At 37.4% G+C, this 15,770-nt stretch overlaps 1 protein-coding gene across 1 annotated transcript in view; it reads right to left on the bottom strand.

Moving 5' to 3' along the window:
* Nucleotides 1-14,115, bottom strand: part of LOC306858574 (USP6 N-terminal-like protein) — a 63,520-nt gene extending 49,405 nt beyond the window's left edge. Inside the window, exons 1-2 of the mRNA XM_079399161.1 lie at nucleotides 13,913-14,115; nucleotides 2,456-2,541 (exon numbers count right to left, since the gene is read on the bottom strand). Coding sequence (XP_079255287.1) covers nucleotides 2,456-2,459 — 4 coding nt within the window. The 5' untranslated portion in view covers nucleotides 2,460-2,541; nucleotides 13,913-14,115. The remainder of the gene's footprint in view (nucleotides 1-2,455; nucleotides 2,542-13,912) is intronic.
* Nucleotides 14,116-15,770: the final 1,655 nt, after the last annotated feature.

Below are 15,770 nucleotides of genomic sequence, written 5' to 3'. Positions count from 1 at the left end.
GCAATAATACAAAGTTTCCTTGTTCACCGCTGTAAACAAAGCAGTGCAGCCCTTATTAACACTAAAATTATTCAAATGCATCATACAGAGGCACAATTAAAAGAAAACGCCATGTAAACTTTTCTGAAGATAGTCAGTCCCCCACAGAGATGCATTCGTATAAAACCTCCAATTCAATATTTAGAATTTCCTTCCAATATTCTGCACATAAGTGAGTTTGTGCTGCATTCTACAGTATTTTCTCCTCTTTGTGTCTGTCTTCAGCATCTCTGGCCTCTGCTAACAGTCCATTTTCATACTTCGTAATATTCCCACACAAAAGACATTTTAAAAAATGATTGCAGTGCAGTGTATGCTCTGAACAGAAATCGGTTGAAATAAACCAAAATGTCCAGTCAACCGGTAGACGCATTTTAATAAATTGAAATTAAATAAAGATGAATAATTGTTAAAACTACAAAGTTACTCGCCAAGACAGGTATTTTGACATGCTTTTGTATGTATTTGTCTGTTCAAGCACAGGAATGCGCACTGAACACAGAACAGAGCATTCTTTGCTTGAATGCTTTAAAATCACTTTACATTTTTTAATTATTTATTATTTATTTAGTCATTTAGCAGACTATCAAAACCAACAAAAGAGCAACAACGTGCAAGCGCTATAAAAGTCTTGGTTAGCCTAACGCAGTACAGATAATTATTATTATTTTTATTTTTTTTATTAAATAAAAAGACATAGATAAAATAAAATTAGAAAAGAGAGTGCTAGAGTTAGAGGGTCAAGTAAAGATGGAACAGATGAGTTTTTAGCCGTTTCTTGAAGATGGGTAAGGATTCGGCTGCTCGGATTGAGTTGGGCAGGTCATTCCACCAGATGGGAACAGTTAATGAAAAAGTCTGTGAAAGTGTTTTTGTGTGTCTTTGGGATGGTACAATAATGCGTTGTTCACTTGAAGAACGCAAGCTTCTAGAGGGCATATAAGTCTGAAGTAATGAATTTAGGTAAAGGGGTGCAGAGCCAGTGGTGGTTCTGTAAAATTAAAATTAAAATTTGCAAGGCTTAAAAACACGTGCAAATGATAAACTTGGTGACAAATTCGCCAGCTGTCCCAGCAATGTAGCTGTCCTTATTTTTGAGCCCTGCAAATATCAGACATTGCCCTTGGTGATACTGGTCAACCAGTAGGACTCCAAATGGTCACCACTATTAGATAAAATAAAACAATGAGAAATGTTTTTTGTCATGTATTTACCAAAACAATTAACTTTCTGTCATCAATTACTTCCCCTCATGCATTTCCACACCCATAAGCCTTTATTAATCTTCAAAACACAAATGAAAATATTTTTAATGAAACCTCAGAGATATCCATCACTTGATTGGTTTATATGAACAGATTTCATTTCATCTGCATATTTGAAATGTTATGAAAATGAACAAAAAAACAATGAAATGAATATACTATTGCAGTTTGACTTTGTCTATAAGTTTAGTAACATGCAGTCAAAGTATAATCAAGTTAGGGTCAATGATCACTATCGTTTGCTTTACTGAAAAAGAAAAAGAAAAGTCCAGCTGGCTAGAGAGTATGTAGCACCATTACTGTTGTTTACTGGTTTGGTGTGGACTCCACAGGGGACACACTGTGTAATCCCAGTTAAATCTCTCAACTCAGCCGTCCCCCGACATGGCAGCTGACCAATCCAATCGCCCCATAGTCGCCACAGCAACTGCACACACTTAAATACACTCTAAAACACACCATCTGTGAGATTACATGTCAAACTCCCATAAAACCCTGCTCTTACAGGAACTTACTGAAGGATCCGAGTTGATCTGATGTGAATCAGGGATGTTCTTTAACTAGATTTCATGAAGCTCAAGCTACTTTCAAATCAGATTTGTAGAGCAATGTATCTACAAATAAAGCAGTCATGATATGAAGTCTCATTATATTTACTCAGTGTCACACCCGGTAACCTCTGCTCTCATCTCTGATCTCTTTCTGTGTACAGAATGGCACACTTGCTTGTGCTTATTTCTTATAGAATAGAATACACTGAATATTTCTTAAGTAATAATGTGCAAAATGTCACAATAAATGCAGCATGCTACATTCGTGAATACATATCATGAATTCACCATACCAAGTAGTATAAATGGCAAAAAATCCTGCTATTTTAGCAGTGAAAATAGAATTTATATCTATTTGTACTTAGCGTAAATAGCATCTATCGCTAAGAAAATATATATTTTCACATTTTTTCTAATTGCTATTTACACTTAGTGTAAATAGCCTCTATCGCTAATTAACACTTAGTGCAAATAACCACTGCCATTAATAAATGCAAATTCTGTTTTTAATTTATCACACATACTGCTGAGCACTTCTATTCACCACAAGGTGAGTCTCTGTTAAGAGAGTGTTATGCTTATGATATATTATGTACTCACTCATCCTGGGACGCTGGGAGTTGGTAGGGGTGTGTGGTCCAGGTGAGGTTCTTCTCAACAGCTATCCTCCTCAAGGCACTCATGACCTGTACACATCCAACAAATACACACAAACAAAACACAAAGGTCTTTGTGAATGCTCATGTAAAAATGACAAGCAACTGCTTTAGAAACAGATACTAGAATCGATACTAAGAAAAGCAACAGAAAATCCCGCAGAAAACCACAGCATTCCAGTCAGCCAGCCAAATGTGGTGAAGCAGAGCTATCTAACTCCCAAAGAAAGCAAAGATAACATTCCTCCATCCAAATCAGACGTGATCCAGGAATTCTAAGCAGCATGACGAAGCAGATAATCCATATAAAAACCCTGTTAATTTACAAGTCTGTGAGTCAATGTTATTACTGTGTCATATTTGGGCACTTACAACTTATTAAATACTTAAAATCTTTTGAATGATATTTCCATCATGTGCTAGCAAGTGCTTTTCTCTTAACTAACTATGACCAACATCTTAAACTCTGATATGCATCATTTAATCATGGCAGTAATATAAATCACCAAATAATGATTATATTTGTCAAAACACCAAATTGTTATACATTTAACAAAACCTTTTCCCTCCATTACACTGCAAACAAAATTCTAACTCCAGATTACATCTACTAAATGTATTTGTTTACTTATTTGTTAGTTTTTATTTTTATTCTTTAGCTACACTAATGTTTCAAACCATTTTATATTTTTAAAATAGGAATGAAATATTTAATACTAATTACCCTACTGATTGATTGCTTATATCATCACTGAATGTAAACTATCCTATTGCTCAGTTCTCAACTATGTGGAAATTATTCTGAAATCTAAATTATTTTGAATAACATGTTTCCATTTGAAGGTGCACCAACTTAATATATAATTAGAACCATATGTAAGTCTATTTAAGAACCATAGATCAGATGTCTTTTTAAAATTATTATTATTATTATCATTATTATTTGTTGCTGATGTGATACATTTTATTTTGTTTTATTTTGAAGCAACACTTGATGATTCTCATTACTGTGATGCATGTGATTCTATCTGGAATAATTTATGGTAATTTTAACATATAAAAGAAAGTACAAATAAAACTTGAACTACGAACAGGTTTCAAGGATTTTATAAACAGATACATATATACATATATATACATATATATATATCAGAGTTTCCGCTAGAAAAAAATGGTTTCGTTTTCCGGACATTTTGGTGATGTGCCGGTCAAATATCGCCTCTTAATTAGTCAAGTTGAGGAAAACTGGAAGCAGGCTATGTAACTTAAAAAATGACATAATCAGGCCGTATAGAATGCAACGTTTATTAGCCTAACTTTCAAATAGACGGAAAAAACATGGTTTCACATTCATAGTTTAACAAACCAATCCCCCTTCCCCACATAAAATATCTGAATAGTAGCCTATTGTTTTTACTCAAGCGAACTTAATTATACACTCTCAATATGTCTCATTTAACTGGTAACATTTAAATTGGCCACCGTGAAATGACTCCTTGTCAAATTAACTGGAACAAACAAATGACTAGGCATATAACACTGTCATTTTAGGCTACTTTTTACGCTGTTTTGCAGTGCTGAATTGTGCAGCTGCCGACTTAAAATCAAAACTTCCCAGAGTCTCTCCACAACTTGCAAAGACTTCCCAGAGTCTCTCCACAACTTGCATAAGGCGCGTAACCTTGTTCTCCGCAAGGCGACTTCGCTGCTTCGTCTTGATCCGATTCTGCAGCGAGAACCCCCTCTCTGCAGGAACACTCGAGACAGGGATTACACAGGCTATCTTGGCGAGCTTGGTCCACTCTGGATACATTTCGTTGAAATCACATATGAGGACTTCGCAGGCTGTGGAGAAATGCAATCCTCCATAGCCACGGAGCTCTGTCATGACAGCGAGGGCATCACGTCGCAGGCTTATGGCATCGATAAGAGGAGCGGTGTCCGCAGACTCAATGCTTGTAAAATGGCAAATAATCCTTCTGATCGCTGGTTCTGCATATTATTGAAGAGCTATAAGATAATATAATAGGTGAGAACGATATTAGAATTATAGGCAAACAAAAGAATGCTGCGCTTATTATAAATAGACGTCTCAGGGGCCATTCACATATCGCGCCTAAAAACGCGTGGAAAACGCTAGGCGCGCCGCTTTCTCTTTTTTTCCAAAGCGCTCGGGCGGTTGCGCTCCGGAGGCGTCTGTCGTTGCTAAACAACCATCAGCTGCGCTCTCCATTACAACAAGGAAATTTCAGCAATGGATTTCCAACACCGAAAAACACTTGCTGTAACTCTGTTACAAGATTTATTTACTAAGAAAAGTAAAAAACGCCGCAGTGTTTGGGTGCACCCCATACTTCAAAAACGCTGCTGAGGTTTCAAAGTAACGGAAAAGGTGAGGAAGCTGATTGGTTGGTTCTTGTCACATGACCTGCGGTGCGCTTGCGGCATTCTGAAAAGTTGAGATGTTTTTATCTCGATGCGGCGCGGACGCGCCTGGAAAAAACAAGCGCAGCTCGCATACCGCGCGTCTCCATTTGAAATAACGAACTTGAGCACGCAAAAGACCCTTAGGCGTGCGCTTTATTTTAAATGCAGCATGCGATGTTGTTTAATAACTTTCAAACGGTAGAGCCTGTTCCTTTATAACATAGCCAAAGGTCGGTGTATTTTTGCTTTATACATTTTAGGCTTATTCTCAAATTCAGATTGTGTTAGTGGGGCGGGATTATTAGGCCATTTTAATCGGACAATTTGACCGGAGAGATTTAATTTTGTCGGACATTTCATTTTTTTCCGGCCAATGTCCGGCAATTACCGGACAACGGAAACCCTGATATATATATATATATATACATATATATATATACACACATATATATATATAAATATATATGCGCATGTCTACTGGGGGCTTTTATCAAAACAACATAAATTTTGTTTTTTAATTTTCCAATTTCACTTTTAGTAAAAAATCTGAAGCCTCTCCTCTAGATATGGCTCAAATACCTCCTTAAAGGTGTGGTATCTATTTTTTTCAAAAATGCTTTAGAAAATGGGCCAAGTACCAAAACAAACTTGTAGCCAATCAGCAGTTAGGGACGTGTCTACTCATGATGCAGAGGACGCGACAAAGCGACCGTTGAAAATCATTTGAAATTTGTGTCAATACATCATAAAAAGAATGTGGTAGAAGTTTACTGTCGGGGATTTGTCGTGTCCCATCCAGTGTAGACAGCATCACTGATTATAATGAATTCTATAGTATTTTGTCGCACCACGCGATGTAGACACGGTGTTGCGATAAGGCAAGAAGTAGGACCCATCTTAATATCGCATCAGCTTTCAAGCACTGGAGAGAACTCAAAGAGCGGGAAGGCCTGCGATCAGACGCCAAGGTTGCTTTGTTTCTTCTCGATAGGTGAGTAACACTGGTTTTGCTTTGTTTCACAGAACTAATTGATGCCTGTGTTGCGTAAGTATATGTGGGGCAGAGCTATCAAAATAGGGGCGAGACCCTTTTGGGGTAGGGGCGTGTTTGTTTTGGTAATTTGAAATATCAACATTGGCTACCAGAAATCACTTACCCCACCTTTAAGTGTAACTCTATGGGACTTTCCACCAATTTTATCATCCACCTGGCTAATTGATTATAAAATATCAGCACACATCCTCAACGGTCAGAAACTTACATGCCAACCAGCTCAAACAAAGAAAGGATTTTTTTTGATAAGTATCACAGGAAAGTCAACTCTTCAGGAAGTCAACCAAAAAATGGCTTACTTATTGTCTTTAAACATTAAGATGGGATAGGAGGGAAAAATAAAATTAAAAACAAAAATAAACAGCAGCTTAAAAGCTTTAAAAAGTGGTCTATTACATAAGACCTCATGAAAGCTCATTTCACCACCCTGCACCAAATACAAACACACACACACAGTGATGATATCAGGACTGTAGTATCAGGCTCACTGTCATGACCCATGTGAGAGAGTTAACCGCTACTCCCACCCTTCCTGCCTTTTCTTATTTTATCTGTCTCACTCCTTTATTTAGGATGACTAATAACCCCTCTCACTTACACACCACCCCTGCCTCCTGCAGTCACCATTCACCATAGTAGAGTAATGATCAGTTTCATTGTGTGTGTATGATAGTAATGGGACAGCAGCGAGAGGAGGTAATCACTGTAATAAGATGATGCAAACCGGGTGGAAGTGACAGGAAATGGTAAGGGTCGACCCAGGATGGGAACAAGATCTTCCATCACATGCTTGTGTGATGAGCAAAATCTGAGTTAAAGGAATAGCTCGTCAAAACATGAAAATTCAGTTATTATTTACTTAGCCTAACATTGCTCCAAACCTCAGTCTTTACTACACAATGAAAATAAACAGTGACCAAAAATTATAAAAAGCACCATTAAAGTGTCTTAAAAGCAGCCCAACTGATGATAGTTTTTATTAATATCTTGAATTAGCTTTTATTTTTATATTTTCCATTTTAATGTTTAATTTTAAAGTTTTAGTGATTTAACTTTTTTTATATGCCTACATAGTTTTTTTTCTCACTTTGAACTTGAACTTTGTTAAAAGAAAAATAAAAAGAAATATTAAAAAGTTTCCTATGTTTGTTTTTTTTTTAGTTTAAGTTGACTACGATAGACCAAGATACGATAGACCAAGATGGCGCCGCTGATGGCATCTATTGTGCATTGCTCTCCAGTGTTTGTACTGTTTTTGTTTGTTTTTCCTGTTTTTTGTTTTTCAAATACGATCAGTTTTACCAGGGATGACCTGCTGAACATTCGGCAGAACACACCACAAAATCTTTTACCGGATTTGGATTTTTCGGACGTTTTGCTGGACATTGTAGTTGGCGGAGCCGTAGCTCTGGTCAAACGCTACAGGAGGCGCAGGCGGCGGGGGAAGAGAGCCGGCGCGCTCGAGAAACTTCGTCAGCGCGGATTTAGAACGGTGTTGCCTAGCATCCATCTGGCGAATCTCCGCTCTCTACCCAACAAAACGGACAAACTCCTTCTGCTCTCCCGGACAAACAAGGATTTTTCTAACTCTGCTGCTCTGTGTTTCACGGAAACCTGGCTGAATGGCGACATACAGGACAGCGTGCTACATCTGCCTAATTATCAGCTAATCAGAGCAGATCGGGACGCAGAATCAACGGGGAAATCGCGCAGCGGCGGGACGTGCTTTTACATCAATGAGAAGTGGTGTACAGATGTAACTGTGTTAAAGAAGATGTGCTGTTCAGATCTAGAAACGCTCTTCATAAACTGCAAGCCGTTCTATTCGCCGCGGGAGTTCTGCTCGTTCATTCTTGTGAGCGTCTACATTCCACCGCAAGCGCACGTGAGCACAGCTTTACAGAAACTCGCTGATATGATCACAGAGAGTGAGCAACAACACCTGTACTCGGTTTTAATCATTCTCGGGGACTTTAATAAAGCAAATCTCTCCCGAGAACTGCCAAAATACAAACAGCACATCACATGTCCCACCAGAAACAGTAATATATTGGATCACTGTTACACAACAATAAAGGATGCATATCACTCGGTTCCATGAGCAGCTTTAGGACTCTCTAATCACTGTTTGGTTCATCTTATACCGTCCTACAGGCAGAAACTTAAATCTGCAAAGCCTGTATTAACCTGTTAACCTTCACCCCCATTGTGGGCCTCACAGGTGAAAATAACCTACCTAAATTAAAATGGTAACAGTTCGTGACAAAGTGTGCTACACAAACAAATTAGGTATCTTTGGAAAGAAGACACTCTATGCTTTACTATCTATCATCCAGAGTTGATAATGTTCAAAAAGATAAAAAGTTATAGACACTGACGTGTCTTGAAAAATATTTTTCCACACTGAATGTTTTTTATTTCATATACAAATACATGAAATAAGTCCTGGAGCAATCCAGAAAAGTAATGGATTGAAAGCCACGTGTCTCATGAGTTTATATTTCAAATTTGAAGAAGATACCATGAAAAATGAGATTCCTGCAATATTTTTTCTGAAACTATGTATAGTCCCCCCCACCCCCCTGTTTGAGGAAAAATAACCACCAAATGGATTGCAGAATTATACAAGCTATTTTAGTCATTATACATGTTCCTGCATAGTTTTTCAACTATAAAATAATAGATAGATTTATTTGAGCACAAAAAAATACAAAAATAATTATTTGAGTAATAAAAAAGGAAACAAAAATAGAAAAAAAATGCTTTGTATATAGTATGTATACTGAAGTATTCTGATTGCCAGACATGGTCATAGAGTCAGTAATCACATGCGGATGTGCTTCCATTCAGATGATAATCATACAGATGGGCCATATAATCAATAATAGCTGATCATTGAATCACAATGATAGCCGTCATAGAGTCGGTAATAAACACGCTGATGTGCATCCATACAGATTATAATCATGCAGATCCGGCCACATTCCCCACACAATACACACACACACATATAAAAAATGTAGAAAAAAAACCAACAGTTTTTTAATGGATAAAGCAGATCGCTAAGTTACGCCCCGCTCAGATGACAGCGTGCGTGTCACAGCGTGCGTCATGGCTGACTGGAGGGAGCGCCAAATTCAAATAAACTATCGGCCTCATCCAGGACGATGATGAGTCTGCTTACAGACAGGAGGTTAAGGAGCTGGCTGTCTGGTGCAGTCTCAACAACCTGGAGCTTAACACGCTCAAAACTGTGGAGATGATTGTGGACTTCAGGAGAAACCCCCCTGCTCTCCCCCCACTCACCATCATGAACAGCACTGTGACTGCAGTGGAGTCATTCAGATTCCTAGGCACCACCATCTCCCAGGACCTGAAGAGGGAGATTCACATAGACTCCATTCTCAGGAAGGCCCAGCAGAGGTTGTACTTTCTTCGCCAGCTGAGCAAGTTCAACCTGCCACAGGACTTACTGAAACAGTTCTACTCCGCCATCATTGAATCCATCCTCTGCACTTCTATAACTGTCTGGTTCAGCCCAGCTACCAAATCTGACCTCAGAAGACTACGGAGGGTAGTCTGGACTGCTGAGCGAATCATTGGTACAACCCTCCCCACTCTCCAAGAAGTGTACTTATCCAGAGTGAGCAAAAGGGCTGGTAAAATCACTCTGGACCCCTCACACCCAGCACACTCCCTCTTTGAACGGTTACCGTCTGGTCAACGCTACAGAGCTCTGTGCACCAGAACGAACAGACACAGGAACAGTTTCTTCCCTCAGGCAATCCATCTCATAAACACTCAACAATAAACGTGGAACACACAAATATAATACAATATCCATTCACCATACTCACAAATTTTATTTTTATTTTCTCATTTCTAATTTGCACATACTTGACCTGTACATACATAGTTGTCTATATTATATATTGTGTTTTTGCTGCTTTGTACATTGCCTATCTGGTTATTTGTTGTTATTCTTTTATTATATGTGTCCTGTCCTGTTGCTGTCTTTCTGTTGCACTGAGGAGCTTCTGTCACTACAACAAATTCCTTGTATGTGTAAACATATTTGGCCAATAAAGCTCATTCTGATTCTGACTACAATAATCCCATTCAATATCTTGTAGACTATTGTTGAATCATATAGTATTTATTATACTATAAATATTTGAAAGTCACACATAGTGCAACCTGAAGTCACTAAAATGACATAGCAACTTAACTTAAATATTTGTAAACTTAACAATAATTATGTTGATATGTTATGATATTTATGAATTAAGAAGTCATGTAGCCTATTTGTAAAAAAAAAAAAAGTGTATGTGGAAGGTTTACAATGAAAAGTATAATATATTTTTAAAAATGATTTCATGTTGCTTTTTACTTGGTTACACAACATGAGACTTGTAGAGTCATTTAATTTGCACTGTTACAAAATGTTTCTCAAAACCATATGGAACCAAAATGAATACAATTTACATGAACGTGTTGCATAGCTGGGACTTGTATTGACCAAAGCGGGAAGAACATTTTTAAACGAACAGAGGAATATATTTCACTCTGTTTCCTCACACAAAGCCAGTTTTGTAATACTGAGTACGAGTTGCACCAACTTTTATCGTTCTTTCTTCTCCTTTTAGTTTGTCTAGTCACTATCTGTTTTCATTGCATGTAAAAGCGTGAACAGTCTTCAAAACATCTTTTGCCTTCCATGGAAAAAGGAAAGTCACATGGGTTTGGAACAACATTAGGGAGAGTAAATGATGACAGAATGTTCATTTTTGCGTGAACTACCTTTTTCAGATTGCATGGAAGTCAAAAAGACAGCGTAAACATCAGCCAGGTGAGCAAGAGAGAGGGAGAGGGGGCGAACTCTGGAAAGCTGGTCTTAACGCTGGGATTACTGTGGCCATATGTTCACGTTGCTGTCAATAGCATGACACAAAGAGGAACAACCATAGAAAAGTGAACTTAATCTAGTACATTCAACACAACCACATCATATTTGATTTAACATCTGAATATGTGTGCATATTTGTGTGTGTGGGCTGACCGCCTCGTTTTGCACCAGACCGGTTCTCTCTGCCAGTGGGCATCAGTACCAGCACTGGCCGCCCCTCAGAGCCAGGGGAGCAGCTCAGGAATGTGAAGACCTTTAGCGCTGTGTCTTTATGCAAGTTTTTTTTTTTTTGCAGTTAGAGTAGTCTCACTTTGGGCTATATATTGAGTATTTGTAATAAATTCTGTTATTATTTAGTTGAGAATATAATTTGGTTTTAATATACTTTTTCTTGTCCATTGCAAGGTCATGCTAATAGACGTTTGTGTGAATGTGTGTATTAAAATTCTATATTAAATTTTAATATTAAGATTCCAAGAGTCCATTGTGACTAAATAAAGCAAAAATTAAATACTACTACTTCTGCTATATTACTGCATTTGCATTGAATCAGCTACAACATCTGTTTAGTCGAATTGATCTGGATTGATTAAAAAACCCAACAAAACAAAACAAACAAAAAAACATACAAATCAAAACGCAGAAGAGAAGAGAAGAGAAGAGAAGAGAAGAGAAGAGAAGAGAAGAGAAGAGAAGAGAAGAGAAGCATACAAAACAAAAAACAGACCAAAGCAAGGCAAAACAAAACAGAACCGAACAAAAAACAGAAGAGAACAGAACAGAACCATACAAAACAAAACAAAAACACAGAGCAAAGCCAGGCAAAACAAAACAGAACCATACAAAGCAAAACAAAAAATGAAGAGCAAAACAAAACAAAAAAACGCAAAGCAAAAGCAATACAAAATAAAACAGAACCATACAAAACGAAAAACGCAGAGCAAAGCAAAGCAACAAAAAACATCCTGTTTCTAACAAATAAATAAGCCAGAAATATTGTTAGCTATATCACTCATCCAAAACGGCAAGTAACAAGACAACAATGGCAATGTGTGTGTGTTTCTGGGTTGGGGGAAGTGTTTCACAAAAGTAATAACTGCTTCCTACACCAGTGCCCACCAGAGAAATGTCTAATGTACCAGCTATGAAAGCTTTGCTCCATTTTGTTGCCATGGCACATCCTCCCCCGCACACAGGAAGTGATCTATCCTTATCTGTGGGCTAAACCAGTTGAGTTCCTCATCAGCTCCCCTCTACCTCTCCAGCTGAAGTCATCCATCAAACATCTATGTGTTTCAGCTATTAGATTGCCTCTTACTTCATTCACAGCAGTTAGGAGAACAACGAAGGCTTCAGGGATGCTGCTACTGTGACTGTCTGGGGGGTTCAGATTGTTTAGAGCTACGTTTTCTTTTTAATAGTCTTATAACAAACCACAACATCATTTCATCTGGGACAGTGCTTTAAGATTTATACACATGTAACCCACATTAAAATAGGGTTTAAATTAATACATAGCTATATTGATACATAATATAAAATAACATGATGATAATATGTATACAATTCAATGTGTTATAGGGAATTTAAATAAAAATACACAATTGAACTGATTTGAACTGAACGACATCTCACACACTGAAAAGAAATGAATTTAAGTGCTACAGACATTTAGATTATTGTTTTACTTTGTATTTATGTCATGACATAACATGTGATTGTTTGTCTATTTTGAGTTTGATGAACTTGTTGTCTTACTCTGCTTAACCAAAATTGAAAGTTTTACTATTTAATAATGTTATGTTCAGCATTTACTGATACACAGATATGAATAATTTGTTCTTGACCACTGTATTGACCATACATAAAATATGTATAAGAATATGCAATGTACTTTAGTTTTATCTCTGTCTGGCCGCTAATGCACCACAATTTCCCTCATGAGATCAGTAAAATGCATTATTCTCTAATAAATTCTATCTAATCAATTGTTTGCTTTGCACATTAAAGTACAAAAGCAAATTGTTTTAAGCATAAACACGAATGCATAGTTTGTTTGCTTGTTTTTTTTTATGATACTTTAAGTAGGCAAATTTCTTGCAAATTTAACTCATGGACGTTGTTTGCTCTGGATCGCACATGTTGACTTACAGCTGTGAAAGCTGATGTTGGTAGGGCTCTGCTCTATATAAGAGGACAGTGATGTGTGTGGTCAGCACATGCGCATGTGCACAGCTCAGCAGAATGTGAGACATGAAAACACACTCACCCAAACCCTTTAAACAGGACCAGCACTGATTTATATAAACTACACTCACAAAATATATCAATTAGTAATGTAATATATTTAATTAGACAGTGATTGATGAGGTGAGCTGCATCATAAAAAATTATTTAGCAATCATGGTTTTGGAATTATTTCCACATTTAGACTTAATCAGAAAAAAACATGGTAGCCTAATGCCACAATTACTTTATAGGAAGTAGAAATGTCAGGAAGCTGACTAACCTATTTCAGTGTTTTCCTACAGTACAGTATGCTGGATAAATAGTGATTTAAAACCAGAAATCATTTGTATTGTGAATTTCAAACCTGAAAATCTCCACAAATTAATGTACCAAAACATTTAAATGCGTTCGGGACACCTCGTGAAAGACAGCGCGCTCAACCAATCAACGCTCTGCATCAGTGTACTCAGCCAATCAGCGCGCGTGTTTATGAACAGCCCACCAGCATCAATCCTGCTGCTTGAGGCCACCAGCGCGTTTGGCTCGCTAGGCCTCATTGAATACAAGTATAAACAACTTTTGAGTAAATAACGCAGTATTTCTCTCTTGGAAGAGTTCATAAACATACAATCAAGCATATCGCCCCATTTCCGGGATTTAAACTCCCTCGGTTGACTCTGAGGGGCTCAAACTGCCCCGCTAGCGCTACTTTAGCACATAAAACAAACACAACTTCACCCAGATCAATATCTCCCGATCACAGTTGATCATTAATGCGCGTTTACCTTCGTCGCTCGCGTCCGCGCTCCGCTTACATCCCTTCAGCCGGTTCTGTGGCGTACATGCGAGCGGAAAACACGCACTGTCCCGCATCAGGAAGTGTTCCCGCTGAAGTGAGTGAGTGCGCTCGCTATGGAAACCCCTGCAGCAGCAGCTCAGGTGCTCGCGCGCCGCCCACACATCACAGTGCACTAGCAGTCATGCACTTACTGTATAGATACCAGAGTCTTGAGTGTAATGAGATGCTAACCGTGATTTCCAGCCCTTCCTGTGCATTTAAGGTGACCAAGTTCAGCATAACTTAATTGAGACAGGAAAATGTCATTTTTTTGTTAATATAAATTGTGTTATGAACAAATTATATCAGGCTATGTCAAGCAAAAACATCATACTTCAATATCCTTTTTCTTTTGAATCTATATCACGCACGGATAAAGCAACACAATATGTGATTGTGCATAGCCTATAGGCTAATATTTCTTGTTGTGGTTGTTTCTGAACTTTTGCGTTTTAATAAATGGTTGTTTATAACTTAATGCTGCCTGTCTCGCAGGGTTAGTTCATGCATATTCTGTGTCATGATGAGCCTTTTAATTTTTTACAATTTAAGAAGTAATGTGTCCATCTGGTGGCCTGTGTATGTAACTGCATACAACTCTCACTTTTAAAACACTTTATTTTAGTGCTAGTGTAATTACACAAAATAAGTATTGTGTAATATTAATTAATATGTACTTACTACTATAGGGTTAGTGTTTGGGGTTAAACTTTATTTGAAGGTGTCCTTGTTACAGTGTAATTATACAATTAAGTAGGCTACGGAGTAATATTAATTAAATACACCCTACTTACTATATGTTAGGGGTTAGGGTTACTTGCATGTAATCACGCATATTTTATTGTTATTATAATAGTAAGTACATGTAGCCTAATGTGTAACAAGGACATGTTAAAAAAATAAAGTGTTAGCGTGTTTGGTTGAAGTTAGTTGCTTGTAATACATGTTTTACTGTTTACTAAGTACTAAAATAAAGTGTCCCCTTAAACACCGGGTAGATTTCAGCCTTATAATGATATTTTCTTCCTTTTTTTGTGATTGGGTGTATATGGATTTATGGAATCATAGCCTATATTTCTGTCAGCATTTTCATATGAGCAAGTGACTCACAACAGTCCATAATTTGATGATAATTTCACGGACCATTTGTTAGTGTAGGCTAGTACTTCCTGTAGTTTAGACAAATCTCTTTGGTCGTGTGTTGCCCTTGCTTTGTTTGCCTTGTATTACATGTAGTTACTCTAAGCTTAACGTTAAGAAGGTATAATGCCTGCTATAATACTATGATATGTAGCCCACAGCATTATAACTGATTCAAATAGTACTATGTCATGATACGTTGTAATATCGATTATTATTATTTTATTTTTGGTACATTTTTACATAAAGACTCTTCATTTAAAACCATTTGACACTTGAAGTGTACATATTTACCAGATAAATGGCAATACCCACCTTGTATCTCCCACTTGCACAGGGTGACCACTAAAGGGCAACAAACACCATGTGTTGAAAGTGCTCGTGTTCAATCACTATATTAATTTTCATAGAAGCAGTGATACAAATAACGTATATACATTTCGGTAGTATTTTGTTCTCTCCTTGCATTAAAAAAATAGGCATTGCTTTCAAAGTAGTCACTTTAAATACCTGACACCTCACTGATAGGCCTATTTGCTTGTAATAGGCCTATATGATTTTAGGAACATGTTCGTAATTCGCCCTTAAACACCTTAAAAGTATTTAAAAAGCTTTTTCCTCAATGCTTTGAATATTGTTATTCCGGGACATTAGGTATGTTAATA

Source organism: Barbus barbus, assembly GCF_936440315.1.
Source record: "Barbus barbus genome assembly, chromosome: 39".
Taxonomy (NCBI): domain Eukaryota; kingdom Metazoa; phylum Chordata; class Actinopteri; order Cypriniformes; family Cyprinidae; genus Barbus; species Barbus barbus.
Note: the sequence above shows the minus strand (reverse complement) of the source record. Positions and strands in the feature narration are given on the sequence as shown.